Source organism: Pectinophora gossypiella, chromosome 2 (genome assembly GCF_024362695.1).
Source record: "Pectinophora gossypiella chromosome 2, ilPecGoss1.1, whole genome shotgun sequence".
NCBI lineage: Eukaryota > Metazoa > Arthropoda > Insecta > Lepidoptera > Gelechiidae > Pectinophora > Pectinophora gossypiella.
The window spans coordinates 10,123,856-10,151,022 of NC_065405.1; the positions used below are offsets into that span (position 1 = coordinate 10,123,856).

Genomic DNA, 27,167 nt, shown 5'->3' on the forward strand with positions numbered 1-27,167 from the left:
ACACTTCGATCCGTAACAAATTCAACATGAAGGTATAAATTATAAAATAAAAAAGTAGATTAAAAATGTATTATGATGTATTAAAATCACAGATTGTTTTCAATAAGAACTAGACCCATGCAGCCATTTTCTATTAAAATTAGTGCATATGGGTGTATGCAATAGCATTTTTTTGTAATAGCAACACTCTGAAATGCAAAGAAATGGTAGGGTAGACCTCCAAAATGGCAATACTTACGAATAAATTGTGAGGTTATGTATTTGTCTACGTGACTGTATCAACAAAAAATGTATGGCATAGGTTATGATGATTTTTTAACATATTTCTACAAAGAGAATCGGATCAAAATTATGATGGTAGGGAGTACTATTTCATACGAGTTTATTGACATTAGTTACATATTGAAGTATGCAAGCGTTCCCCAGATAATAGGTATTTTCAAAACGTCAAGCCAGCGGGATCAAAGAACTGCCTTTATAACTTTGGAACCGTTGAAGTACTAATTTCGGTATTTTGCAGGGGGTGAGTACTATTTCGGTACTATTTTTTGGCGTTTAAATCAAAGCGAAAGACCTTGTCGTTAACTCTCGCCAAATTTCGCTCACCGTCAAGCTAGCAAGTGCAATAAAACATGGCTATAAATCCAGAACCGTGATGGTACTAATTTTTTTACAACAGGTACTATTTTTTTCAATAATAGTACTAATTTTTGGTATGGTCAAATTATTTTTTCGTGCCCATTTTTTTTGAGGCCGCTAGCTTGACGCACACTGTTTCGATTGCTAGGAATAGGTACTTATATAGAACTGGAGGCGAACTTTCTGTAGTGGAGAGCCATAGTACCTAATTATAATTAGTTATTTCTATCGAACTACAAAACATAATAAATAATCATTGTAACTTCTCAGATATACATATTGTTGTTATAGTATCATTACGAATACAATATGAAGGATATTATTATAATGTAGAGCAAACCTAACCCACACAATTTAGTCTACCTCGTGCACAAATATTGTTCAACGAATTTAAATAATGAGTAGTCATCCTCTTCAAATAAGGCCGGGCTTTGTGTAGGCATCCTAACAAATTCACTGAGGCTTTGATTTGTTTGTTACCTAAACCTATAGTATTGAATAATATTATATATTGTGGGGATTAGAGATCGATAAGGGATTAAAGTGTTCTCCTACTCCAAAGGAAGTCAGATTAAGTAGGTAAATTGTCTTTGTGACGTGCATCACTCGGTTGATTTGTGGTTAATCGGCACCGGGCACCTTTTGTGTCGTATTCGGTACACGGGATTCAAATTTAATTTTACATGGTTAGTTTAATTAGTGTCGTGGTAAAGCGAACAAGGTGTTGCGGTTTGGATGCTAACAGAATATCGTTTGCGTTCGTTTCGAGAGTTACTTTAATCACAATATAAGCTATTTAATTCATTCAATAAAAGCCCTAGTGGTTGAATTAGGTTCACCTATAATTAGACGATAAACGTTTCTAGGAAATTTCTCATTAATATTCAATTGTAAAACATTAATTGGTGTTATGAAGGCTTACGTACCCATTATTGTTATGAGTAGACAGGTATACTAAAATACTTACTCATCAAGTCAAGTGTTACGTACAATATAGCATTTGAATGTGGGTACCTCATTATTACACGTAACATTTGTCAACCCACAGAAATTAAATGCTTTAATATTTATTGAATTTCTCTTCATATTCTGTGAGAAATTACATTTGGTGTGAACTTTGGAAAATACTGTCGATGAAAAGCTTTTATGTTAAAATGTGCGTGGTGAATAATTTAAAGCGTTACATACGAAAGTAGCAATGTCTACTTTGTGTGCCCATTAGCATTAGGTTACAAGCGTAATTAAACTTTGTCACAAAGTTACAATGGGTGGGAAATCACAAACTTTTTACAGCGACCATTTTGATTAATAACCGTTTTCGAACTTCAAATTATTAATTTTGGTCTATGGTTCGAATAATTAATTACTACAGAAGTTACAAAAAACGTTACAAGTTTACATCGTATACCTACTTACCTATAATATAAACGCGACGACTACATTTGCAATTGGGCTAGTCAGAGGTACAGAGTATCCTTGCTGTTCATCGAGCTGTACGTTCCTTATTAAAAAAAGATTGTTCTTTAATCTTGTCGGTAATTTTTGAATTCTCGGAACAATTTAATTTATTTCCTGCGCCGGCATTAATCGGGCGCATTCACAAGGCTTTCATTTTGCGGGGAAGTGGTAAACAATCGTTATTAAATTTGCACGGATGTCTTCCCTCGTTCCTCATTGTGGGACCGAGAGAACCTAATTTTCCGCTGTGAGAGAACGAGACAATGCAATGGAAAGCTCGCAATGTCCAACAAAATGACATTATCTGTTCAGCCATTCGTTTCTCCGCAAACTTTAGCCGGGTGCTTACAAAGTCGTAACCTTCCAGCCCGCAGACGAAATAAAACTCGTATACTTACTATTATTTATGAGTTGCCGTTCCGTACAAATATCTTTTGTTCATATTATTCGCTCAGAAAAACGGAATAGTTAATGTAGAGGGAGATTTATTGGAGTTTTGTTGTAAACAGCCCTTTGCGAAGGAGTGAGGTGTTCGTTCGGAGCGCACTGTTCAGCGGGCGAGTGCATGTGTCCCACCGACTGCACCGGCGCCGCCCGTGAACCCGTCTGCGGCAGCACCATGCAGACATATCCCAATGAATGCGAACTACAGAAAGCAGCATGTAGACTTCCACCACCTGCGACACTTCACGTCATCTTCTACGGAGACTGCAAGGACAGACTCGCTGTCGTCCCGCCCATCGCTATGAGTAAGTGATGAGACATATATGATTAGGTACATCTAATTACTTTCACTCATAACTAATAAACAACTAACTTTATTAATTATCCCAAATAAACTTCTTACAAAATTATATTTCACCGCTATAATATCCATAAAAGTTGAGGATGGGCGCAGTCAAAATATTTACCATCGGACCGTCATCAACCCAGTTGTTAGGAGTAATTCCAATAAAGCGACCCATCCTTGATCAATTAACTAACTTTCCGCTTTATCGCTCCACTAACACGCAAATATTTGGGTGGGTTGGTTAGCTACAACCGCGATGACCACGACAGAGGCTGAAGAAGGGTCGACGGAGGCGGGAGCCACGGACGAAGGCACGGCCAGCCCGTCCGCCTGCCGCGACATCCGCTGTGACTTCGGCGCCAGCTGCGAGCTCGGCTCCGACGGCTACCCGCGTTGCTCCTGCCTCTTCGAATGCCCCGTCGACGACGAATACTTCCCAGTTTGTGCTTCCGACTTCAGGCTTTACCCCAGCTTATGCGCAATGAGGAAAGAGGGCTGCCAAAAACAACTCGAGCTTAGGTTGCGGCCTTTGGATCTTTGTAAAGGTTCGTTTCTAATCGCATGTTTATTAGTGGATATTGACCTTGCATAGTATGGCATATTCGTAGTTCAGTTTATGATGAAAATGTGGTTTAGTTCAGTATCGAAAATGAAACGTTTAACCGCAGGTATGGAAGTAAGGCCTTGCGGTAACAACAAGGCAATGGTCGATCCTACGACGGGCTTGGAAATAGACTGTGGCAACGGCCCACATCGCCAAGATTGCCCCGTCGGCAGCTACTGCCACATTACTCTGACTGCGGCACGATGTTGTCCTAAAAGTGAGTAATGTTTTGCAGACAATTCCAAATTAAATTTTGTAATGAATGTTCTAGATTAATAGGAGACTAAATGACTAAGTCGAACTTCTAATTGGTTTGAAACGTGCTCTGAATTGTAAAATTATATTCCAGTGTCAAACTCGTGTGATATTTTATTGTCATTATTGTCACACCATTAAAATATTTTGTGACTATTATTTATAACACTATTGCTTTTAATATCATTCGTAACAGGAAGACATAAGGTTACTTACTGATGATTTGTAAGGGTGAAAACACTAACGATACACGCACCATAACTAAATTGACTGCAATCACGCTAGCTGTTACTGCTTCGATGCCTTTGTCACAACATTAATGACATGTACATTACCTATTAGTATAGCCAACGTCACATGAATGCCTCATGACTTTAAGCCTTAATTTATTTACGTCGTGCCTCTTCTGCGCAGACGATACAAAACAAATGGAGGAAAAGAAGTTGCATTGTTCGGAGGGTCCGTACGGTTGTTGTTCGGATGGCTCAACCGCAGCCACGGGTCCTAACGAGGAGGGATGTCCAATTACGAGTTCGACTTGTGGTTGCAATCGGCTGGGATCGGTGTCGGATCGATGCGATGAGAGCGGGCAGTGCGTGTGTCGGCCCGGCGTCGGCGGGGAGAAGTGCGACCGCTGCGAGCCCGGATACTGGGGACTACCGCGTATCGGCACCGGACATACTGGTTGCATACGTACGTATCTTTTACCTTACACAAATTACCTCCAAAGCTAGTCTTATTCCGATTTGTATTTGACTCCGCTGTGATTGTATCCATCGCAGATAAGATGCAACTAAACACGTAACTGTTTCCTGTAAAGCACTTTTAGTGTTATAATAGTGTATTATGTGAGAATTGATTTATATAGAAATTAATGTTATTCTAGCCTGTGGATGTTCGGCGTTCGGGTCAGTGCGGGAAGATTGTGAGCAAATGACCGGTCGATGTGTCTGTAGACCGGGAGTACAAGGTCAGAAATGTACCGTGTGCGCGGACCACAGACGCAGATTGGGCCCCAACGGCTGTTCCGATCGTAAGTTCCACCAATTTTCAAATCGTACACCCTCTTCAGACTATTTTTACTGTCGGGTTCATTTCACGAGTCCCGACCTGATTACCTGACCCTTGTCAAATATATTCTTACATATTTCACAGGGTTCTTTTAGTATAATGTACAAAGCTATTCAGGGAAGTGTGTTGGGATGTATAATAATAAACATATTAGGTTGAAAGTTCCGGGCATTATGCATACTTGTGCAGGAAGTAGAAACTACTTTCGCAGAGCTGGGGTTTTATTGAGTTATTGAGCTTGAGTGGGCGTTATTAAGGGATGATTGGATTTGCGATGGCGGATATAAATATGTTGGTTGGGATTAATCCAATCGATGTTGCAGCGGAGAGCGGGGGCGTGGTAGAATCTTGCGCGGAGCTGTCCTGCTATTTCGGGGCTGTATGTACAGAGCGCACGGGTGGAGCTTTATGTGAGTGTGCTGCAGCGCCCTGCCCCGACAGCGATACTAATATGTTGGTGAGTTGAAGCTTACGTACGTGTTTCATATCACGAAAATATAAATACTACGTTTACAATTACAATTCTTTCACCTCCACTTTAACGGCAGTAAATTAGCACTGTAATTGTTTTGCATGTTTCATTACGGTTATTTCTTTCCTTTTATGACGCATTTTTATTGAATAAAAATTGCAGTTCCTTTTATAACACAGCAATTAGTTCAAGCCACTTTTACAAAATAATTTTGTACGTTAATGATTTTTTTTAAGCGTAATTCCTCGCTAATTACAAATTTAAGAAGCAATTTACATCATATAGATTAAGAGCTTAATAGTTATTCGCTAAGGAATTTAATTTACTTTGCCTTCAGGAAATTCATTAACTTCAATTAGTGCAGAGTTTTTATTGTATTCTAAAGAAATTTAGAGATTCATTTTACGTTTTCTAGGCTGTATTTTTATTAAGTACACAATTTTTAATGTATTTTTTCTTCTGAATACAAAAGAATAGTAAAATAAGTTCAAATTGTACACGATATTCGTGATACTAAGCACTTAAACAAAGTCGGTACCCAAGCAAAACGAAAACCAACAGGTATGTGGGAGCGACGGCAAGACGTACGAATCAGAGTGCCACCTGAAGCTACAAGCATGTCGCACGCAAGAAGACATTGTGGTGCAAGCATTCGGGCCGTGCAAGTTGGGCGAGCTAGCTGGTACCGCCGGCCCTCCCCGACCCTCCTCCCCCATACAGTTCACCCAGCAAGACGACGGCGCTGCTTCCAAATCCACGCGACACCTCCTCAACCCCGACAAGTACTACAACAAGTACGATTGGACACGAAAAGAAACACCCAGCGACTTCGACAGCATTCTATCCGGACAAAAATTCAAAGGTAATATCTTCTAAAACTATATAAAACAATTTACACTATGTGAAAACAATTTAAACTATAACAAATATTCGTATTGAGCCCGCATTTTGTGAGTAAACAAATTTCATGCGCGTATTTGCGTATTAACCATGTTTTCGATTAAACACCGATATAGATTCATAAAATATGAATGTAGAATTTTACATAAATGAATTCAGCTGCACAGGCAGATTCCATTAGAACATTTATTTTGGCTATAAAAATCATTATATATTGTGAGCATAGAGATTATAGATTTTAATCTCTCTTGTCACACTTGTGACGTGGTCTCCAAACTTTGCTAAACACATTATCTTACTTATTAGTCGAATAAAGTTACGATTTAGGTCACGTAAACGGAAACCGTTCAGGAAAGTGTTGGTGGGTTCTGATTTACTAGAATGTTAGAATAATAATACTCGTATAATACGGCATTTATTTCTTGTTCCTTATTCTTTATTATCACGAAAACGTCGATTTCAAACACATTGCACACTCTGCGAGATATGGGTGTTACAAGGCTGTTTCATAAATACGTGACGTAGGTCGACGATGGCTATTCGATATTTAGAAACTGAAATATCGACATTTGAGATGAAGAGAAAGTATCTATAGGTAGACCGTTTAACCTCTCATCTGCCGGAACGCGGATCTCGACCAGACACAATGTAAAATCTATTGTGTCTGGTATCTCGGCAGATGAGAGGTTAAAACAGACTTCGCCTGCGCGGTGCAGGGGTGCGGGGGAATGGCGACAGCGGGGACCGAGAGAGGTGCGGGGGCGGGCGCACGAAGCGTGACACACATTAGGCAAAATGCGTAATAGACAGTTCCGAAGATATGTAACGATATGCACCGCGCAGGCGAAGTCTGATTTAGACGGTCTACCTATAGTGATCTTTCAAGTAATGATGTTGTTATGTCAAAATTCATTCTATAGCACTTGTTTGGGGAACTCACAGAGAGAGAATTAAATCGAAAAAAACTTACTTGAACAAGACTTGAACCCGCAGTGTTTGTCAAGCCGGGTCCAGCGTGTCAACCATTACACCACCGGGTCCTGCTTCTGTCGATGCGAAATTCTTTCGATCTATGTATCGTCACTAAACCGACGCCGGCGCTATGTATCTAGAATATTGAGTACTTACTAATATTATTTATACCAATAAGTCTACAGTTACGTGTAGATTTCAACTTATCGTAAAGCTGACATCTTAGCTTTTTTTAAATGATTTTTGTTTTTATAGCACTCACCCGTGCTTAGCGAAACACGTAAAACGAAATTAAAACGAAAAAATCTAACTCGGACGGGACTTGAACCCGCAGGTCTTGTCAAGCCGGGTCGAGCGTGTCAACCATTAGACCACCGGGTCCTCCTTCTGTCCATGCAAAAATCTGTACAAAATTAAATTTAGAAAATCATACTCTAGATTATTGTCTGTTTCTTTCTATGTAATTTCGAAACTTGTGCCAATAGCGATTCAAAACTTATTCCCTGCGAGTAACGCTTTATATTGCAGGGTAGCGACGGCTTCATCATAATAATACTTTTTGGTCTGGTAGAGGCTTGGTCTAATATTTGAGTAGTAGGTTGCCGATGATGATGATGACAGAATATTGATGTTAGGTTCACAAACAGCCACGACGGCTACTGTTGGCGCGGTGGGGGCGTTGCTAGGCGACCTGTGTACTGAGGACGCGGATTGTGCAGCACTTCCCGGCGCGCATTGCGCACTCGGCGGCTGCGTGTGTCGTCCGGGATATGCGCCTACTTCGCATCGGAAGGCGTGCATAGGTAAGTGATAGAAATAAGCAATACAAAATTGTATTTTTTGCATCAACAAAATAGAAAAAAACAGGCATGTAATCATTTGTAATATAAGAATATTATTATCTTCAGTTTAAATTGGCATACCTTTAATAAAGAATGACATTTAAATCAACAATAAATAGAGGAGACAAATTTCGAAGTAGGTTCCTTTTGAAATGTTACTGCTTTTTGGAACATTTGTAAGATACAAACTGGCTTAAAGTATCTGTATAATATGCTGAAAGTGAATTGTATCAAAGTTATACTCTCACCAACAATAGATTTTATTTTAACCTACAATTATAATTATCATAATCAATAAATCCGCCCGCCGCCGTCGACAAACAAACCTCGAAAATATACAAAAAACAGTCCGGGATAATTTAGCTCTCATTTAGTATTCAACCACGATATTCATAAATATTTAAATAATATATCGAATGCCTCATAGTATTCATGGGTGATTTCACTTTCGTGTGTCAGGTCTTTATCTAGCATACCTAATGTTTGTTTACAGAACTCGTAACGCAGGAGACGACTGAAGAGTACAGTGCCTGTTTGTCTGAGCCATGCTACAACCTGGGAACTTGCATAGACTTGCCGGGAACCACATACACTTGCGTCTGTGCCGGCCCTTATACAGGATTAAATTGCGAATCCCTCACAAACGATGGCATGAGCTCTTACATCGAGACACCCTCCTTTGATGGCTCGTCATATATTCGCCTGAAACCATTGAAAGCTTACCATAAATTGAACATCGATATCGAATTTAAGGCTTTCTCAGAAAATGGCGTCATATTGTACAATCAGCAGAAAGCTGACGGCACTGGTGATTTTGTTTCACTCGCTTTGGTCAACGGATATTTGGAATTTAGGTGAGTGATATTTTCTAGCTCTTGCTACAATATAAGTGGAAAATGCAGTGTAGAAATTTCATTTCTCTTGATCTTCTTCGTTCAGGTATAATCTTGGGAATGGAGCGATAGTACTGACGTCTTTAGAGAAGATAACTCTTAACGAGTACCATAAGGTGTCAGCGAAGCGATACCATCGTGACGGGATCTTGTCAGTTGATGATATGGAAGACGTCGCTGGCCAGTCCAGCGGACACTTGAAAGCTTTAGACCTTGCGGAGGATGCATACATCGGAAGCGTCCCAACAAATTTCTCTAGGTATGTACCTACTTAATTAATGTCTGCTCATTGCGATTATGTTGTTTTTTTTTACCACATTTTATTGATCTTCCTTCATTGTCCGTATCCTATCCGGCGCGCTTAATAAGTAATCAGACGTATAATGAATGCTTTTGTCCAGGGTCTTCGATAATATCGGCACTCGGAGGGGCTTTATTGGATGCGTGAAATACTTGAGAATAATACGTCATCAAGTGACAAAGAAATTGGGGCGTCCGGACTCATTAGTGGTGGCTATAGAAAATGTCCGCGAGTGCCAATCTAATCCGTGTATAAGTGTACCGTGCCAGAATGGGGCCACGTGTAAGGCAGTGGAAGGATCGGCAACCGAATATTCTTGCACTTGCCCTATCGGGTTTCAAGGAGCCAATTGTGACGAAAGATTAGATCCATGTGAATCCAATCCCTGCGGATATGATGAGGGGCTATTGTGTGACATAGGGACCGACGGTGGGCACGTCTGCCGTTGTTTGTTTGGAGGCGAAATTGGATCAAATGGAAATACTTGTAGTAATGGTACATACTATCTTATTACCCTTTATCTCATTACTTTATATTTTTTAGAGTCAGTTTTTTTTTTCAATTGTATATATTTTTTGCAGATGTAACTGTTGTCCAAGAGACATGGTCTCCTCAATTTAACGGGACAAGTTACGTGGAATTGCCACCACTAGAGGGGTTGGGCAAAGCGTTCCGCATTGAAATCTGGTTTTTAACGAACCGTTTCTCGGGGATGCTCCTCTACACGGGCCAGTCTAATAAAGCCAAGGGGGATTTCATAGCGATTAACTTGGTTAATGGATACCTACAGTTTAGGTACAATTTGGGGAGCGGAATTGCTAACATCACGTAAGTAAGGCTTTTATTTCGGCTACCTTTTGTGTAGCCTTGAATGAAATTGTTTTACTGTGACTTTGTCGTTTTCCATTTGTAACAGAGTACCTTTGGAATCTTATTAGCAAAAATACCTAGAAGGGAAATTATAACGTTTTTATTTTTATTTTAGATCTCCGGTACCTATAACTAAAGGTCGTTGGCATCGAGCTCGGATCACGAGAGTTGGTCGGCATGGAAGTTTGCAATTGGATCAGCATCCAACGCAGAGAGGTCAATCTGCTCCTCCCCTTACCCATCTCGAACTCACTCTGCCTCTATTCATTGGATCATTACCGTAAGTGTACCACGAGAATGATTTTCTAGAATATTCTAGTACTTTCTACAAGCTTAATTCTCATTTTTGTCTGCAGTGCCTACATTCGCCCGCATAAAATGTCAGGGGTGACCAGTAGCTTTATAGGAGCGATACAGCAAGTCTTCGTGAATGGAATTCCATTGGTTCTGTATAGTGCCGATACAGCTAAATGTGCAATTGTCCAGGAGGAGGAAAGATTGCCTTGTTCTACTAGCGGTGTCACTAAATATACTGGGCCGCCGTGTGGAGATGGTAAGATTGGCAATTATTTTTAATACGTTTCTCTAAATCATAAACAGATTTTTGGTATAATTATGCTATCTTTTGAACTCAAACCGTAACAAATACATAAGTAAAGAAAGAAATACAAATAAAGTATTTCAATTTCAAGTCATAAAACGTTTGAATGAGTATTAAGTAGAAAATAATTATTTAGAAAACAAAAGTTTTTTATAAAATACGTACAAAATCTAAAACATAAATATCAATTTTCCGATCTTTTAAAATCATTTTCAAATCTTACATTTTTTTTTATTATTTTCTTTATTGTTTAACACCATTTCTTTTAGGTTTAACACCTTGCAAAAACAACGGCTCGTGTATTCCCTTGTTGAATGAATACAAGTGCATATGCCAAGAAGGCTACCAGGGCAGGAATTGTGAACTTTCTTTGAAAGCTGACATGTTGAACGATGGAGCTCCTGTCAAGTTCGATGGAAACAATTACTACTCTTACAGGAGTAGAGGAAGTCGCAGGTAAGGAACTAGAAAAAAAAATACTCTCCCTCGTTTGGGTTCTGATGTCTATAACTAGGTCGGTTATAGACATCAAACCTGGTGTCACGGTTATTAGTGAGCCACCAAAGACCCCTAATATAGCCCATGTAACGACTATTATTTCTAAAATGGATTGTGTAAATCATACGTATTATCATAATACTTACATAACGAATTGATTTTTAATTGAGAAATGTAGCTGCGTGTATGAAGATGGTTAATTACCTTGTCTAAAGGTAAAATACAAACTAAGTAATTAATTAATAGGGATCTAAATCTATATTTTATAAATTATTTTCACACAAATTTATGTCTCGACTACCTGTGTTATTTATCAAAAATGTTGAAATAAAACAAACAATGTTCTTAAAATATAACTGAAGGAGCTAAGAACATAAAAGTAATGTTGCTAACAAACTCCGTAAACTAAAACGAAAAGGCATTCATCTCACAGGCACCAAGCGTAGGTACTTATATAAATCTTCGTTGTTCTCTCTGTAATCACTACTAGGACTCAGTATGGTACAATAAATAGGTACCTACCTAGGTGTTTTGCTAAGTCTTCTTTATTCTTTAACCTTCATTGTAATGTTCTTACGTCACAAATCGAAAATTCGAAAAAAAGAAAATAAAATGTTCCAAATGTAATATTTCGTAGCTAGCTATGCATTTAGTAGAAAGTAAAAATCCCACCATATTTCATGCAAATCAGTAGGGTGACCATTAGTTATGGTAATGTATAAAATAGTATTTTTGGGGTTCCCTTTTAAATTAGTTTTGCGTCCAAACGAGATTGTAGGCACGCATAGCTTAATTGCGGTTTTCGATCACTGCGTGAAGTTATGTTACGATTGACGCATCCGAATAGGTGAGGTTATTATGAGTTCGATCATCAAAAGCAACTCGTAATTACGCAGCTTCTAGTTGATTTGTAAAACTGAAGCTAAACCTATTTAAGCACATCTGACATGACATTACTTACTTATTTCGAAATATTAAGCGTGTTTTCCAATACCTACTTACTCTCAAATCTACTATCATGATTCTAAAGTTCAAATTCTGATCTTTCTTTTGAATTCATAATAGACATAAATGTTCTCCTTGCCTTAAGACATAAAAAACTCTTTACTATATTTCCTTGCCCATTTGCTACATTACTAACCATATTTCTAATTTCTAGCTTTCATACTAACAGCGGCGGTGACGGAAATTTTGATGTGAGATAACATTTGAAGGACACATTGAAAAACAATAGTTACTATTAATTCTGTTAACCCTCTTCAATAAGTTAGGTAAACATTTTTTACTCTATTTTAGTAATGTTTGTAGTAGTAGAAAAGACTTATTTCGTAATCTTTTATTAATTTACATGGTTAATTATGAATGTTGATTGTTATTATTCTTATAAAAAATCAATATGGAGTGGCGTGTTACTACTATCTAAAAATCGTTTCAAACAACGTATTCTGTGTTTTACATATTTATGGAACATTAAATACACTTCTCATCAAAAAAATCAAAACACCTTGCAAGTTTACGTTTTGTCAGGATTATCAGAAAAATGTGTACATTTAGGAATAAATGTTAAATGTCGTTTAATAGTGAGTAATATGAGCTTATCAAATCTTAATGTTAATGTTCTAAATTTAAATGAATTTTTCATAGGTTTCGTATTTTGTTAAATGAGTCATTTTTATTCCGTATGGAGTATAAAGGAAATGGATAATACAACACACGTAAATGAAAAAAAAAGCTAAAAAACGTTTATTTAATAACTTGTATTCCCTCCCCGAGCTCTAATTACTGCTTCCATACGGTTCTTCATCGATCGGATGAGAGTCACGATCACATGCTGTGGTATATTGTCCCATTCCTCTTGGATTGCATCTTGCAGCTGGCTAAGTGTTTCTGGGGCAGGATCTCTTGCTCGAATTCGTCTCTTTAATTCATCCCACAGATGTTCAATGGGATTCATGTCCGGGCTTCTTGCTGGCCATTCCATAATAGAGATATCGACTTCGTTAAGATAATCTCGTACGACGCCCGCGGTGTGAGCCCTAGCATTGTCGTGCATGAATATGAAGCCGTTGCCAATAAAATGTGCATAGGGCATCACATGAGGCTCGAGACACTCTTCGACGTACCGATGACAGTTTAGTGCAGGCAGACGTGGCCCAGACACGAAAGCAAGCTCTGTCTTACCGTCGGCGCTGATTCCTCCCCAAACCGTCCACGAACCGCCACCATAGCTGACCTTTTCTTCAATGCAGTATTGTGCATAGCGTTCTCCGTCTCTTCTGTAGACCTTGTTACTTCCGTCGTTACCATACAGCATAATTTTACACTCATCAGAAAAGAGAACTTTGCTCCACTGTAGGTATGACCAATTTAGGTGCTCACGTGCAAAGTTAAGGCGCGCTCTTCGATGGTCTGCAGTTAATTTCGGCCCATTTGCTGGCTTATGCGGTACCAGTCCACGATCCTTCAACCTTCTTCTAATTGTAGAGTCACTTACAGCCACCCTTCGTACAACACGAAGCCGCTGCTGCAGTTGAAAAGCGTTAAGGCGTCGATTTCTTAAAGAAGTTGTTACAATAAATCGATCATCTCGCTCAGAAGTGACCCGATTCCTGCCAGATCCTGAACGGCGCGTGAACAAACCAGTCTCCCGATAACGTTTATAGACTCTATGAACAGATGACAGGCTTAGATGCAGTCTTGCAGCCACAACACGCTGACTAAGGCCAGAATCCAGCAATTCCACAACTTGGGCGGCTTCTGTGGGCGAAGTAGCCATACGTTTTAGGAAAAAAAACTTTTTTCAGACGTCCCAAAGTCACAGTATTGAAATAAAAAACAAAAAGTTTAAGGATAGGCGCCAATTTTTAGTTTTTAAACGCTAAATGTACTCCAACCCTAAACACACATTTGTCTCAAAACAGTGATTCATTTCGTTTATAAGATAAACAAATGAAATTCTAATTTTGAATTTAGAATTTTCGCTTATTACTGTAATGGCCAAACTGCCAGCTATACATTTATGTATTTTTTTTCATCGTATGAATTCTTTTTTGTGTTAAATTCGGACAGAAACAATGAAAACGGAAGTGTTTCGATTTTTTTGATGAGAAGTGTATATAAGGATTTTACAATTATTAACTTTGCGTTCAACATTGTTTAACAACTCACCTTTTCTGCTGGAAAACCAATTTTAACTTAATCAAATAGTTTTTTTTTTAATTTTGCTTGCCATTGAAATATTATTTTGATTGAAAAAATATAAATATTACCATTCTAAACTAAATAACTAGTTGCTATAAAATTTCAATCACGCAACTTGATTAATGTAGAAGTTCATAAAATATTTTAGGAATCACGGAGTGCGAGGCATGCGGTACGAAATAAAATTCCGTACCTACAATGACTCTGGTCTTCTCATGTGGAGACGCAAGATTGGTATAAGACCGCGGGACTTTATCGGGCTCGGACTTAGCGAAGGCAAACTCCACTTAATTTACACGGACACTGACGCTAAAGAGGCTAACTTGGCAACTCACGAAGATTGGTTCCAAAGTATCGAGTCCAAGGTACGAGTGGACGACGGATTGTGGCATACGGCTACTGTCAGGAGAAGAAAGAGGCTTGCGATGCTTCAAGTAGATGACACGCAGCCAGTGAGAGGGTACTCGCAGTCTCCGCTGGTGCCCTCGAAGTCCAACCCCAAATTATGGATTGGTAAGTATATAATATGTAATAGGAACCTCCCACAAAACATTTCCCCGAATCTCATCGCCCTCATACACCTGCCACATTTCGTGTATTTCACATGTAATGTTATAATGGGACACGTGGAACGTGTGCGAGAATCAATTATTCAAACTAATTTTGTGTATTTTGTACACTTACCAGGGGTCATGTTATCCAGTTCAAGGAGCCAAGGCATATAATTATTTACTTATTATTAATTAATACCCTCATTAGAGCAGCGTGTTGAAGTATGCTTCATACCCCCTCCGGTTGATGGACGGGAGGCCTATGTTCAACAATGGGACGTACATAGACTGTTTATGTTATATTTATGTAATTAATACTTCACGCTCTGTTCTCGAAAACCTACGTGCATTAGACCAAACGTATTTCATAAATTGTATTATGTAATACCGCTATAAACAGTCTAGCTCTCGGTGTAATTTTATTAGCTAGTGAACTTTTATTTGTGCATGATAACACGCCCCTTTCCTGCAATAAAAAACTTTGTTGTTTCTCGCGTAAAAGCTCATATGCGGCTCAGTACTTGTTAGCTCTTCCGGCGAAACTTAGCGAAAATATCTCCGGCGAGAGACAGATGTGAGCGAACTGTTGGTCTTAGTCTTCGCTGGCTTCGCTTTCCCGATACCTATTTTCGAACATTTTGTTTTTTAAAAACTTAATAAAGGTTTTCTTTAAAAGTCGCATGTACATTTCATCCAGCTTATTTTGCTTTTTTTTGTGTAGGGGGATCGCCATCTCTACCATTGGGTCTACCAGCATCATTTTACACGGGGTTACGCGGTTGCGTAGCCAGTGTAAAGGCAAGCGGGCGACACATCCAACTGGCCACCCCAATCCGACCTGCGACTAACATACGACATTGCGACTAAAGTACAACACAGTACGAGTACTATTTAACGATTTATGCGTACAATTCGACTGTCGTACATCCCCCAGCAAAACGGGGAGAGAAGAGTCAATTGCTCAGTCCTTAAAAGAACAATAAAAAGGATTGTGAGATAAAAAAGTATTATTTCGTAGTATTTATGTTCACTAGTGTTTGAAGTACCTGCCTGTAAAGTACCTACCGATACATATCCGATCCGAACTTCCGTTCGATTATTTCGGTTTTACCTCAATTTGCAGCATTTATTGTGACGAATGTCTCCCTTTAAGGAATTAAGTACTACTCGTATAATATTTCATACAAGAAAACGTAAAAGAGTATTCATATCTAACCAAAATAATACGTTGCCATAATAAAAATACGTTATGTTATAGTTCTAGGTCTAATTAGGATTAAATTAATTTTATCTTTGTAAAATCGGTGCTCGGATTACACATCAGAGGTATTATAAACAAAATGAGAATACGAGTAGAATGTGCGAAAGTACTGAATACTAAAAAAGACTCTTGATATTTTGTTGTTATAATAGCTGAAATATTATATCTAGATGTAGAATAGTCCATATACATAGTTTCATTATTGTAAGCAAGTGCTGAAATATGATATGAGGATATTAAATTTGGATATTTGTAAATGTTTATCATATTGTACGTTAGAGGATGATTGACGGGCTTTAATGACGACATTCCATTTTGTTAGACGAAATAAGATGCCTTCTTTTACGAATTTCTTTTTAATAATGTTTTATACTTACTTGATACTGTTTATGCTGGCAGATAAATTAAGGTAGATTAGTAAGTACTGTTCGACTATATACGTGAATTTTATACTAATTTGGCGCTAACTTTTTCTGCTATAAAATAATATTTTTAAATTTGGCATTCTAAGTTTGCTGTTCCATAGGGTATGTAATACGTTATATAAATAATATTTTAATCAGTGCCATAGTTGTACAGTAGTTTCTCATAGACATATATAAACTCCGAACAAGGCGATAGGTAGTTAAGCGTCCAGACTGCCTGGAGAATGCGCCACGTTGCACATTCACCAAGATAAGCTCATGAAGCGTCTAGACTGCCTAGAGAATGCGCTACGTTGCATAAGATAAGCCGTGATGAGATCAGACGCTTGGTCCCTTCCCATTAGTTTTTAAAGTAGTCTTAAGCTGAACTTCTTTTAGAGAATACGTGTGTCTTATTCTAAATAAATAGTTTTAAATTCAATTAAATTGTCTTTTTAAAAACAGTCCTCTCACCCCGGGTGATTTATCTGGCGCAGCCGGTAGGATATTTGCATTAAGGCTGCACCTGAGGACTAGAAAATCGGTCGTCGGGTCAAAAAGTCGCAGATATCCACGAACCAAATAAATAAGTTAAACACAAGTGAGTGAGCGGACAGAGTGAAAATCGTTTTCACATAATACGAGAGACACATAATTCTACGAAGTTCAGTGCAGCTTTATCGTGGAGGATATGGCAGTGAGCAGATTGTGAGTGACTAATTCGCATTCCACTTCTTATGCTTATCTATTCCTGTTAGTTGCGGGCTCAATTATTAATAAGTGAACTCTATAGCTCTATATAGTTTGTTTCGGTTAACTTCACTGAGATAAAGAATATCTGATTTTCACATATCGCACTAAAATAGGTGATAAGTGAACTTTTAAGTATTTTTATTACTTTTGTTTGTTACATTTATTTTATTTTGTGTGTGTTTCGTTATAAAACTAAATATGGCTCAAGTAACGTTAGTTCCCAAAGAAATGCTGTGTTTGATACCGAAGTTTAGTGGTCAACCTGAACAGCTTAATTTATTCTTATCTAAAGCTCAATATGTACTAGATAGTTACACGATACAGGGTAACCTTGCTCAGAGCACATACCTTTTCCATTGTATAAGTAGTAGGCTTGTAGATAGAGCAGCTACCCTTATCAGTGAGAGACAAGACATAACGTCCTGGGATGCATTGAAATCTGTGTTACTTCAGCATTTCGGTGACCCACGCTCAGAGGAGTGCATTAGTATTGAACTCGAGAGCATGAAAATAAAGTCGGGGGAGTCCTACAATGAGTTCTGTAACCGCATTCAACATGTTCGCAGCGCCTTATTTGCTAAAGTAAACCGGTTGACCGACGAAGGCGTAAAAGCAGCCAAAATGATCATTTACAATAACAGCGCGCTCAATGTTTTTCTATATAACCTTCCGGAAAACCTAATACGTATTGTTCGCCTAAAAGGTTGCTCCACTCTCGAAAATGCGTTAGGCATCGTAACTGAAGAGGTGAATTTCCAGCACCAATATAACTCTAAACACAAACAGTTAACTTCAACACATAATGTACAACCACAAAATTCTCAAAATGTTCAACCCCAGAATTTTAAATTTAATATTCCACAAAATACACCTGTCTTTCGACCAAGTGCTTTACAACAGTTCCGGATGCCATTACCTGGAAATCCTCAATTTAAATTTGGGATTCCACAGCAGATGGGCTATAAGCCAAACCTGACCCAAAACCAAAATAATTTTAAACCAAACCCTCAATTTAAATTCGGTATTCCCCAACCTCAAGGTTTTAGACCCAACTTCAATCAAAACACACAGGGTTTCAAATTCGGGATTCCCAATCAGTATCGGTTCGGGATTCCACCCCAGCCTCAGGGATACAGACCCCCTGTAAACAACTCCAAACCATTGGACACTGATGTCTCTATGCGAACAGCAACAAGACAGTACATGTTAGATGAACCTGAAGGTAATAATAACCTTTTCTATAACTACGAACTTGCGGAAACTTACTGTCATCCAAATGAAGGAGATTATGAAGCATATTACGATCTGTATGAAGAGCCGACCAGCTCGGAAACAACCGAAACTACCCCGGATTTTCACGAGCCGGCCGCACCCAACAACCCGATATAGTAAATCTTAATTGTGATAGCTTATTAAAATTACCACACATTAACTTACCTGAGATAAATGCTCGTTTTATGATAGACACGGGAAGCACTCGATCGTTTATCAGCCCAAGGAAAGTTGACGAGTTCTTCGCCAACTATAAGTTCTTCGAACCCTTCGAGGTTGTAAGCACTCACGCTCGTAGCAGACACGACGAAGTCATCGTCATACCCCTTCTGAAAACTTTTAAGAGCATGTTACAACATAAGTTTTATGTTTATGACGTCGATAATCGCTACGATGGCTTGATCGGTTCCGACCTTCTAAAACAATTAGGCGCCACAATCGATATGCAGAATCAAGTTCTCCGAACGAAAAATGTAGAAATACCAATAATATATAACCCACCATACGAAGTACAGCTTCAACCACGTACTGAAACACGCGTGACGATTCCTGCGGACCTGAAAGATGGAGAGGCGATTATTAATTTCGTAGATTTCGGTAAAGACGTGCGTATGCCGAGCGCAATAGTGACATGCAAAAATTATTTCGCGACAACTGTAATACAAAACGCCTCTAGAGATATCGTCACATTAACTTTTTCTAAACCGTTGCACGTCGAAAAATTCGAACGAAATGAATGCAACATCAACTTTACCACGACTAATATCGAGATTGACGAATTACTGAAAGACAATTTAAAACGACTCCGGCTTGATCACATGAACAAAGAAGAAAAGGATAAAATATTTAAATTATGCCATGAATTTCGCGACATCTTTTATTGTGAACAACTACCGCTAACTTTTACCAACGAAGTAAAGCATAACATTCGTACAAAAAATGAAGATCCCATCTATATTAAACCATTTAGACAACCACCAGCTCAAAATCTGGAAATAGAAAAGCAAGTGCAAAAACTCCTCAAGGACAATGTTATACAAGAATCCCATTCACCATGGAGTGCCCCAGTCCACCTCGTCCCAAAAAAAATGGATGCCTCAGGCGAGGTCAAATACCGAATGGTAATAGATTACCGTCGCCTGAATGACGTCACCACCGATGATAAATATCCACTGCCCAACATTACCGATCTATTCGATAAGCTGGGAAAGTCTACATATTTCAGCACAATAGACTTAGCAAGTGGATATCATCAAATAGAAGTTGCAGAGCAGGACAGACCGAAAACAGCCTTTTCTACACAATCGGGACATTACGAGTTCACTCGCATGCCGTTTGGACTCAAAACAGCTCCGGCCACGTTCCAGAGGGCCATGGATAGCATTTTAAGAGGATTGCAGGGTATACACTGTATGGTATATCTTGACGATATCATTGTATACTCATGTAGTCTTCAGGAACACATAGAAAAGCTCAGGAAAGTTTTCGAACGGCTCAGAGCAACTAACCTTAAAATAACCCTGGATAAATCCGAGTTCCTCAGGAAGGAAGTTCTCTACCTTGGCCATGTCATTACAAAGGATGGACTACAACCAAACAACGATAAGATAGAGGCTGTTCTCAATTTCCCATTGCCTAAAACACCTACCGAAATTAAGAGTTTCCTTGGCCTCGTGGGATATTACAGGAAATTCCTGAAAGATTTCGCCAAAATTACACGACCCCTAACAGTCTGTCTGAAAAAGAAAAACAAGGTTGAAATCACCGATGAGTTCAAAGCAGCTTTTGAAAGATGCAAAGAGCTCCTCGTAAGCGCCCCTCTACTTCAGTTTCCGGATTTTTCGAAACCATTTGTGTTAACCACCGATGCTTCCAACTTTGCCATCGGTGCAGTACTTTCACAGGGACCAATAGGAAGCGACAAACCCATTGCATACGCGAGCAGAACTCTCAATGACGCAGAAACTAAATATAGCACCATCGAAAAAGAGCTTTTGGCCATTGTATGGGCCGTAAAACACTTTCGTCCGTATCTGTACGGCAGAAAGTTTACAATATACACAGACCACCGACCCCTCGCATGGTTGAATTCCATGAAGGACCCAAATTCCAAATTAACAAGATGGAAGTTGCGACTTTCAGAATTCGATTTTGACATTATATACAAAAATGGCAAACAAAATAGCAACGCGGACGCGTTATCCCGTATAAGGCTAAATGCTTTAGGTAAAGACGATACTGAATCCATGCAGGTGAATGTAGACGAATCTGAAAGACGATTACATTCTTACTTGGATGATGTGGTTTCTGAAATTGAAAGGTTAAGTAACGCGCAACCAAATCGGGAAGACGAAGTAATATCAATAAGCAGTGGAGAGAAAGAAGAAACAACAAAGCATGAGTTAGAAACTGAGTACCCTATATTATCGCCTTCTGAAAGCACCATTACAATACCAGAAGGAACGATGAGTAACATGTCTCTATCACAAACTGTTCATTCGGCACCAGACATGGACACAAATGGCATACCTATTCTAAACGAAGCCATAGACTCTAAACCTAATCAGATGTTAATTTATACATGGAACAGAAACGAAACGGCTGTAAAGAATATCTCTAGTAACAATCAAAAGATATTAGAAGCACATTTACCAACAAATAGGCCAGATTTGGTCACTCAATTCCTAAAAGAATATGTAAAACCGAAAACTAAGCATTTCATATATTTTGAAAATGAAATTCACCGTAAACAGTTTACACAAGCGGCTATAAAACTTTTTAGAAAAGGGACAGTCAAACTATTTGAATGCACTAAAAGAGTTATACATGTAGAGGACGAAGAAGAGCAACGACAAATTGTTTTAAAATACCACGAGAGTAAGACATGTCATCGAGGAATCAACGAAACTCTCATGAAGCTGAAACGCGTATACTACTGGAACAATATGAACATAACAGTCAGTAGCGTGATAAACGCGTGTGAAATTTGTAAAGCAATGAAGTACGACCGCAAACCATACAAACCTGAATTGCAGTTGACACAGACGCAGACAAAACCTTTCCAAGAATTGTTTATGGATTTGTTCTCAATAGAAGGGAAATACTTCCTGACCATCATTGATGCGTTTAGTAAACTAGGACAGGCTTTCGAAATTCCTAATCGCTCTACACCGGAAGTAGTAAGAGCTCTGATAAAATACTTTTCATTCTACGGTGTCCCTGAGAAGATAAGCGCTGATCCCGGATCAGAGTTCAATAATACATTAATGAAAGAAACGTTAAAATTTTATAAAATAAACTTACACATAGGGACACCTCATAACCCGAATTCTATGGGCATGATCGAAAGATTTCACTCTACCATCCTAGAAATTTATCGCCTTGCGAAATACGAGCAGAAAATTACGGACGCAACTTCGATCATGACATACGCAATAATGGCGTACAATCACACCATACATTCGACAACAGGACTTACACCTTTTGAAGTCGTATTTGGACATACCGACTGTACTAATGCTTTTAACGTCGAGTTTGACAAATATTACACGCAAAAACTGGTAGCCGAACACGCGAGACGAACCAAATATCTGTATAAATATATGACGGAGGAAATGCTAAAAAAAAAGGAAAAGGTTAAAGAAAGACGGGGAGGAGAGACAGGGTTTAATCTAGCAGAAGGAGACACGATATTTATAAAAGGGGTAAACACAAGACGCGGTAAAGATAAGCCCCGGTTTCAAAAAGCAGAAGTGGTTGGAGAGATAAGTAGGAATGTAGTACCTGTCGATGTTAGGAACCGTAATACCAATGTACCTATTAAGGACATTCGTCGTCCTCCACAGGGTCGTGCTCCTGCTGGTGGTCCAGTTGAGCCAGAGCCAGGAGGAGGCCAAGCTACAACGGATTGAACACAATCCCGGGATACTTCCTGTAAAAGAGGGAACTGCTATTATAAGTTACGATAAGTGGATAATAATTAAGAATCTAGATTTAAGTTTAGTATACGATGATATAGAGTTTAATTTCAACCGCTATGCGAACCTCAACAAACACGTCCTAAACCATTTTGGCAAGAATGTTTTTAATTTCGAACTCGCGAATGTCAAAAGTCAAACTGATCACCTAAAACACATAACTTTCACTAAACTCAGACAATTAAATCCATCAAAAAGAATAAAACGTGGACTACTAAACCCTTTAGGGTCACTTATAAAAGTAATAACTGGCAACTTGGACAATGAGGATGCTGTGAAGTATGATAAAATGTTAAATGAACTCAAAACTCGACAAATTTCAGAATTAAAGAAAATGAGTCTGGTCACTGAAATGTTGGGGACATTTACGAATAACAGCAATGTAACAAAAAATAATTTCATCCAATTGGATAGGGAAATTTGGGACATTAGAAAAATACTGAATGAGTCAATGACAAATTTTACAAACAATAGATTAATTCATATTTACAATTTATTTTTACATAACTTCCAAATGTTGTATATCAGATTGGATGAAATAGAAACAGCAATAGCATTTAGCAAAATGGGAACTCTCCACCAGTCAATATTAGACACTGACGAATTTGTAACTGTTTTAGGAAAAATTGAACGTAAAGAGAGCCTTGCATATCCCGTAAATTATGTAAATTTAATTAAAATAGAGCAGTGTGTAGAGATTAAGGCATATATCAAAGAAAATCAGATAGTCTTTATCATCGAAGTTCCCTTGGTCAAAAAGGGAATATACGATTATTATCACGTCTTTCCTCTACCTATTACAAACAACCTAAATCAATCCGTCCTAATTATCCCAAAACAACCTTACCTTATTGCGAATGGTTCGAACACATTCTCACTCACCAAACGCTGCAAAGAGTTGGAGAGAGGCTTCTTTATTTGCTACGAAGAACACATTCCCCCAAGATCCATGGAGGATACCTGTGTGGCGGACTTAATGAAGTTTACTATGAATATTACCACCTGTTATCCTATCCTGGTGGAAGTGAAGACAATTAAAGTAGAGCCCATACAACCTAATCGATGGATTCTCTACTCTAAAGCCAACATCCTTTTGAAGACACGCTGTGGAAGTGAGATGAGCAGAATCTACATCAGAGGTACTTACCTGGCTGTGATCGATGATAACTGCGAACTAAAAATCGATGACGTCACACTGAGGCATCATAGTTCCGAAGCATCTCCAATACTATATCCCAAGTTACCTCTTATAAATTTTCCGGAAATCCCAACTTCAGCAGCAGCATCGCCCTGGAAGCCTATCAACTTGGATGAGGTCGACCTGCGACATCTCCAAGTGTTGTCGTACGCCCTAAAAAAAGCTGACAGTGTTGTGCTAAGTGAAAGTGATAAAAGTGTAAGTGCGGTAAATATAAATAGCATTAGTATAGGAACTCTATTTTTATATATAATCTTAGTTTTAACAATTTTTATCGGTATCTTCATAACTTTAAGAAGACGTCGAAATTCTCAGTCTCAAAAATCATCCCCTGAGAATTTCGAAGTTATGGAGGGAGGAGTTAAGCGTCCAGACTGCCTGGAGAATGCGCCACGTTGCACATTCACCAAGATAAGCTCATGAAGCGTCTAGACTGCCTAGAGAATGCGCTACGTTGCATAAGATAAGCCGTGATGAGATCAGACGCTTGGTCCCTTCCCATTAGTTTTTAAAGTAGTCTTAAGCTGAACTTCTTTTAGAGAATACGTGTGTCTTATTCTAAATAAATAGTTTTAAATTCAATTAAATTGTCTTTTTAAAAACAGTCCTCTCACCCCGGGTGATTTATCTAGGTTGTGTTGTGTACACCCACTTATTTATTTTTAGTTTTAGGTTTTTACAAAGTTGTTTTTTTTCTGATATTTCATAAATTAATTTGTCCCTATTTTTTACGTATTGGTTTGGAATTATTATATAATTATTTTGAGATATGTCTAAGTGTAGGTAACTTTGGAAAATAATTCATATCCACTTTTCTAATGACATTCTATTCAACAATAATTTTATGTAGATACTCATGGTATTTTGTAAAATATGTACATAATTAATTAGACTAGATTTTTTTACAAGCCGCTTTACTATTTTTTAATAATAAATGTCCATAACACGTGACTTCGGTTAAATCTTACGTTGCTATTTACTTTATGAGGAAAAGAAAATTAATTACGTTAGAATTTTGTGGATATATTGTCTTGCTCTAACTTATGATGTTTGTTGTAATTTAGAGGGAGAAAGCGATAGTTTCAGAATATTTCGGATGTTATATATTTTCCTGGCGAAATCGTACTTGACATTCGAACAACTTATGAACGGCTCCCGTGGGGGCCGTAAGTTTGACGTTGTGTAGTAATATTGATTCTGGACCTTATTTCCACAAAGTGTATACAGATGGGTTACATTTGTACTGCCAAGGAAAAAATAGGATTTTTCGGATTTGGCTTATTTGTCTAATATTGTTTTGAAATTGTCCGTAGAGCTGACCCTTCGTTAGAAACACATGCAGCTTAATACATTTAAGGAAATTGCATTCTAGATAGAACGCAACGAAACTGCTAGAAAATTTCCGTGCTGCAGTTACCTTGCAGTCCAAATGTAGCCCTCCTGTTGCGTGTTATTATACTTACGTACTTATTTCCTATACACTATACGTATCATTGAGGCTAGCAAAAGCCTATATCAAAATTTAGTTCTGTTAAAATTGATGTGTAAAGCAAGACGCTCTGTAGATGATAAAGCTAAGTTGTTTTCACTACTTTCTAGTGAACTTGTAAAGTATTATACTACTAATTTAAATAAAAAGGAAATGACAATATTATAATATTTAACAACATGGCATTTAGATTTACTTTTTCGTGTTAGACATGCTTCGTTATGGAACGAAACATATCCAGTTCACTTTTAGATTGTATTTAGGTTAGCCCAACTCCCTTTTATTTGAATAGGGTAATTTGGATTCGTTAAAATAAATATTTCTATTCGTATCAATGAACACGTTCAAGTAAATGGGAGTGTGGCTTCACAGCAATAAATCTACCTACCTTTAGGTACAATGTATCACTGGTTCTCGACATATCTTCCAGTCCAATTTGTTACGCAATGAGTGTTTTGATGTAACTCTCTTAGTTTAAAGATACAAGATGATAAATAAAATGAGACTGCAATCCGTTGTCGTTTGTTTTAACCCCTTATCCTTGTTCTAAGAAAATGAGGAGGCAGTGGCGCGTAAAATACAGGTTGCATACTAATCTGACATCTCTTGGAGTCTAAAGCTTTGTCGCAATACAAACACGGCCTCCACGCCTCCTTATCGGCCTCTGTGGTCCAGTGGTTGAGCATAGGGCTCACGATCCGGGGGCCCCGGGTTTGAATCCTGGTGGGGACATATCACAAAAATCACTTTGTGATCCCTAGTTTGGTTAGGACATTACAGGCTAATCACCTGATTGTCCGAAAGTAAGATGATCCGTGCTTCGAAAGGCAGGTTAAGCCGTTGGTCCCGGTTACTGCTTACTGATGTAAGTATGTAGTTGTTACATGAGCCATGTCAGAGGCCTTTGGCGGCTCAGTAATAACCCTGACACCAGGGTTGGTGAGGTTGGTATTCCACCTCTAACCCACACGATAAGAAGAAGAATACAAACAGAACAGTAAACCTGTCGTCATAGGGCGGTATCGAATGCGAAAGCGCTTATCGCTATTGGCCCACTGAGTCGATTAATTCTTTCAAATATAAAACACAACAGACTTTTGACAGAGATTTTGTCTCTCAGATAACGCCCTGAGCCGAGTTTCGGCCTCAGGCCTGTTGTCTTAGCGGCAGATCTACAAAACCTAAATATATAAGTCACGTCATAAAAAAAGTCCGTGATACAGGCGATGCAAGCTGGCGAGCCATTACTAAAAAAATTGCTGCCTATTTTTTCATGCTTGATTAATATGTGACGTATTTGATAGCCAAATAACGTGTTATGTGTATAAAAGGCATGCCCGGGCATGTCGTACAAACCGACAGAGGGATTGCGTCCTCTAATATGATGGACTAATGTTATGGGCGATAGGCTGATCCCTTATCACCATAAGGTTCATCATATCCATCTTAGGACTTCGTATCAACAGTGGCTGCAAGTTGTCTTTGATTACTTGTGGCTCTGCCCACCCCATTTGGGATTACGGGCGTGAGTTTATGTATGTATGTATGTGTGTAAAAGTGCTGTCAGGCAATTTGTATATATCTACTAAATAATTAAAAAATCAAAATTGCTTGTTAGCAATTATTCCATTTTGCAAATGCACAACAGAATAAAGAACTTAGGTAAAGGCCTTTACTTTTACGATTATTTACACTAACGATGGCAGCAGTTACCAATTGACTATGTAATTTATATGCAGGACACACATATGCAGGTGGTCTTTAGATAATTGTTAACACGAAGTTTCACGTGTACTTAGTTAAGAGACTTTTTTTTTTGTAATTATTTCTTTTTATTTTGGTGCAATAAAGTGTATTTGTATTGTATTATATTGTAGTTTCCAGGATTTGTGCCC

General features: G+C 38.4%; 1 protein-coding gene across 1 annotated transcript in view; it reads left to right on the top strand.

Moving 5' to 3' along the window:
• LOC126374488 (agrin-like) overlaps positions 1-25,770 on the top strand; it is a 64,064-nt gene extending 38,294 nt beyond the window's left edge. The window contains exons 10-26 of the mRNA XM_050021160.1: positions 2,607-2,846; positions 3,556-3,708; positions 4,161-4,439; positions 4,633-4,779; positions 5,141-5,274; positions 5,851-6,151; positions 7,797-7,964; positions 8,497-8,857; positions 8,943-9,155; positions 9,298-9,692; positions 9,779-10,025; positions 10,183-10,347; positions 10,424-10,620; positions 10,938-11,124; positions 14,516-14,880; positions 15,640-16,800; positions 24,416-25,770. Of these exons, the coding sequence (XP_049877117.1) occupies positions 2,607-2,846; positions 3,556-3,708; positions 4,161-4,439; positions 4,633-4,779; positions 5,141-5,274; positions 5,851-6,151; positions 7,797-7,964; positions 8,497-8,857; positions 8,943-9,155; positions 9,298-9,692; positions 9,779-10,025; positions 10,183-10,347; positions 10,424-10,620; positions 10,938-11,124; positions 14,516-14,880; positions 15,640-15,785 (3,698 nt within the window). The 3' untranslated portion in view covers positions 15,786-16,800; positions 24,416-25,770. The remainder of the gene's footprint in view (positions 1-2,606; positions 2,847-3,555; positions 3,709-4,160; positions 4,440-4,632; positions 4,780-5,140; positions 5,275-5,850; positions 6,152-7,796; positions 7,965-8,496; positions 8,858-8,942; positions 9,156-9,297; positions 9,693-9,778; positions 10,026-10,182; positions 10,348-10,423; positions 10,621-10,937; positions 11,125-14,515; positions 14,881-15,639; positions 16,801-24,415) is intronic.
• Positions 25,771-27,167: the final 1,397 nt, after the last annotated feature.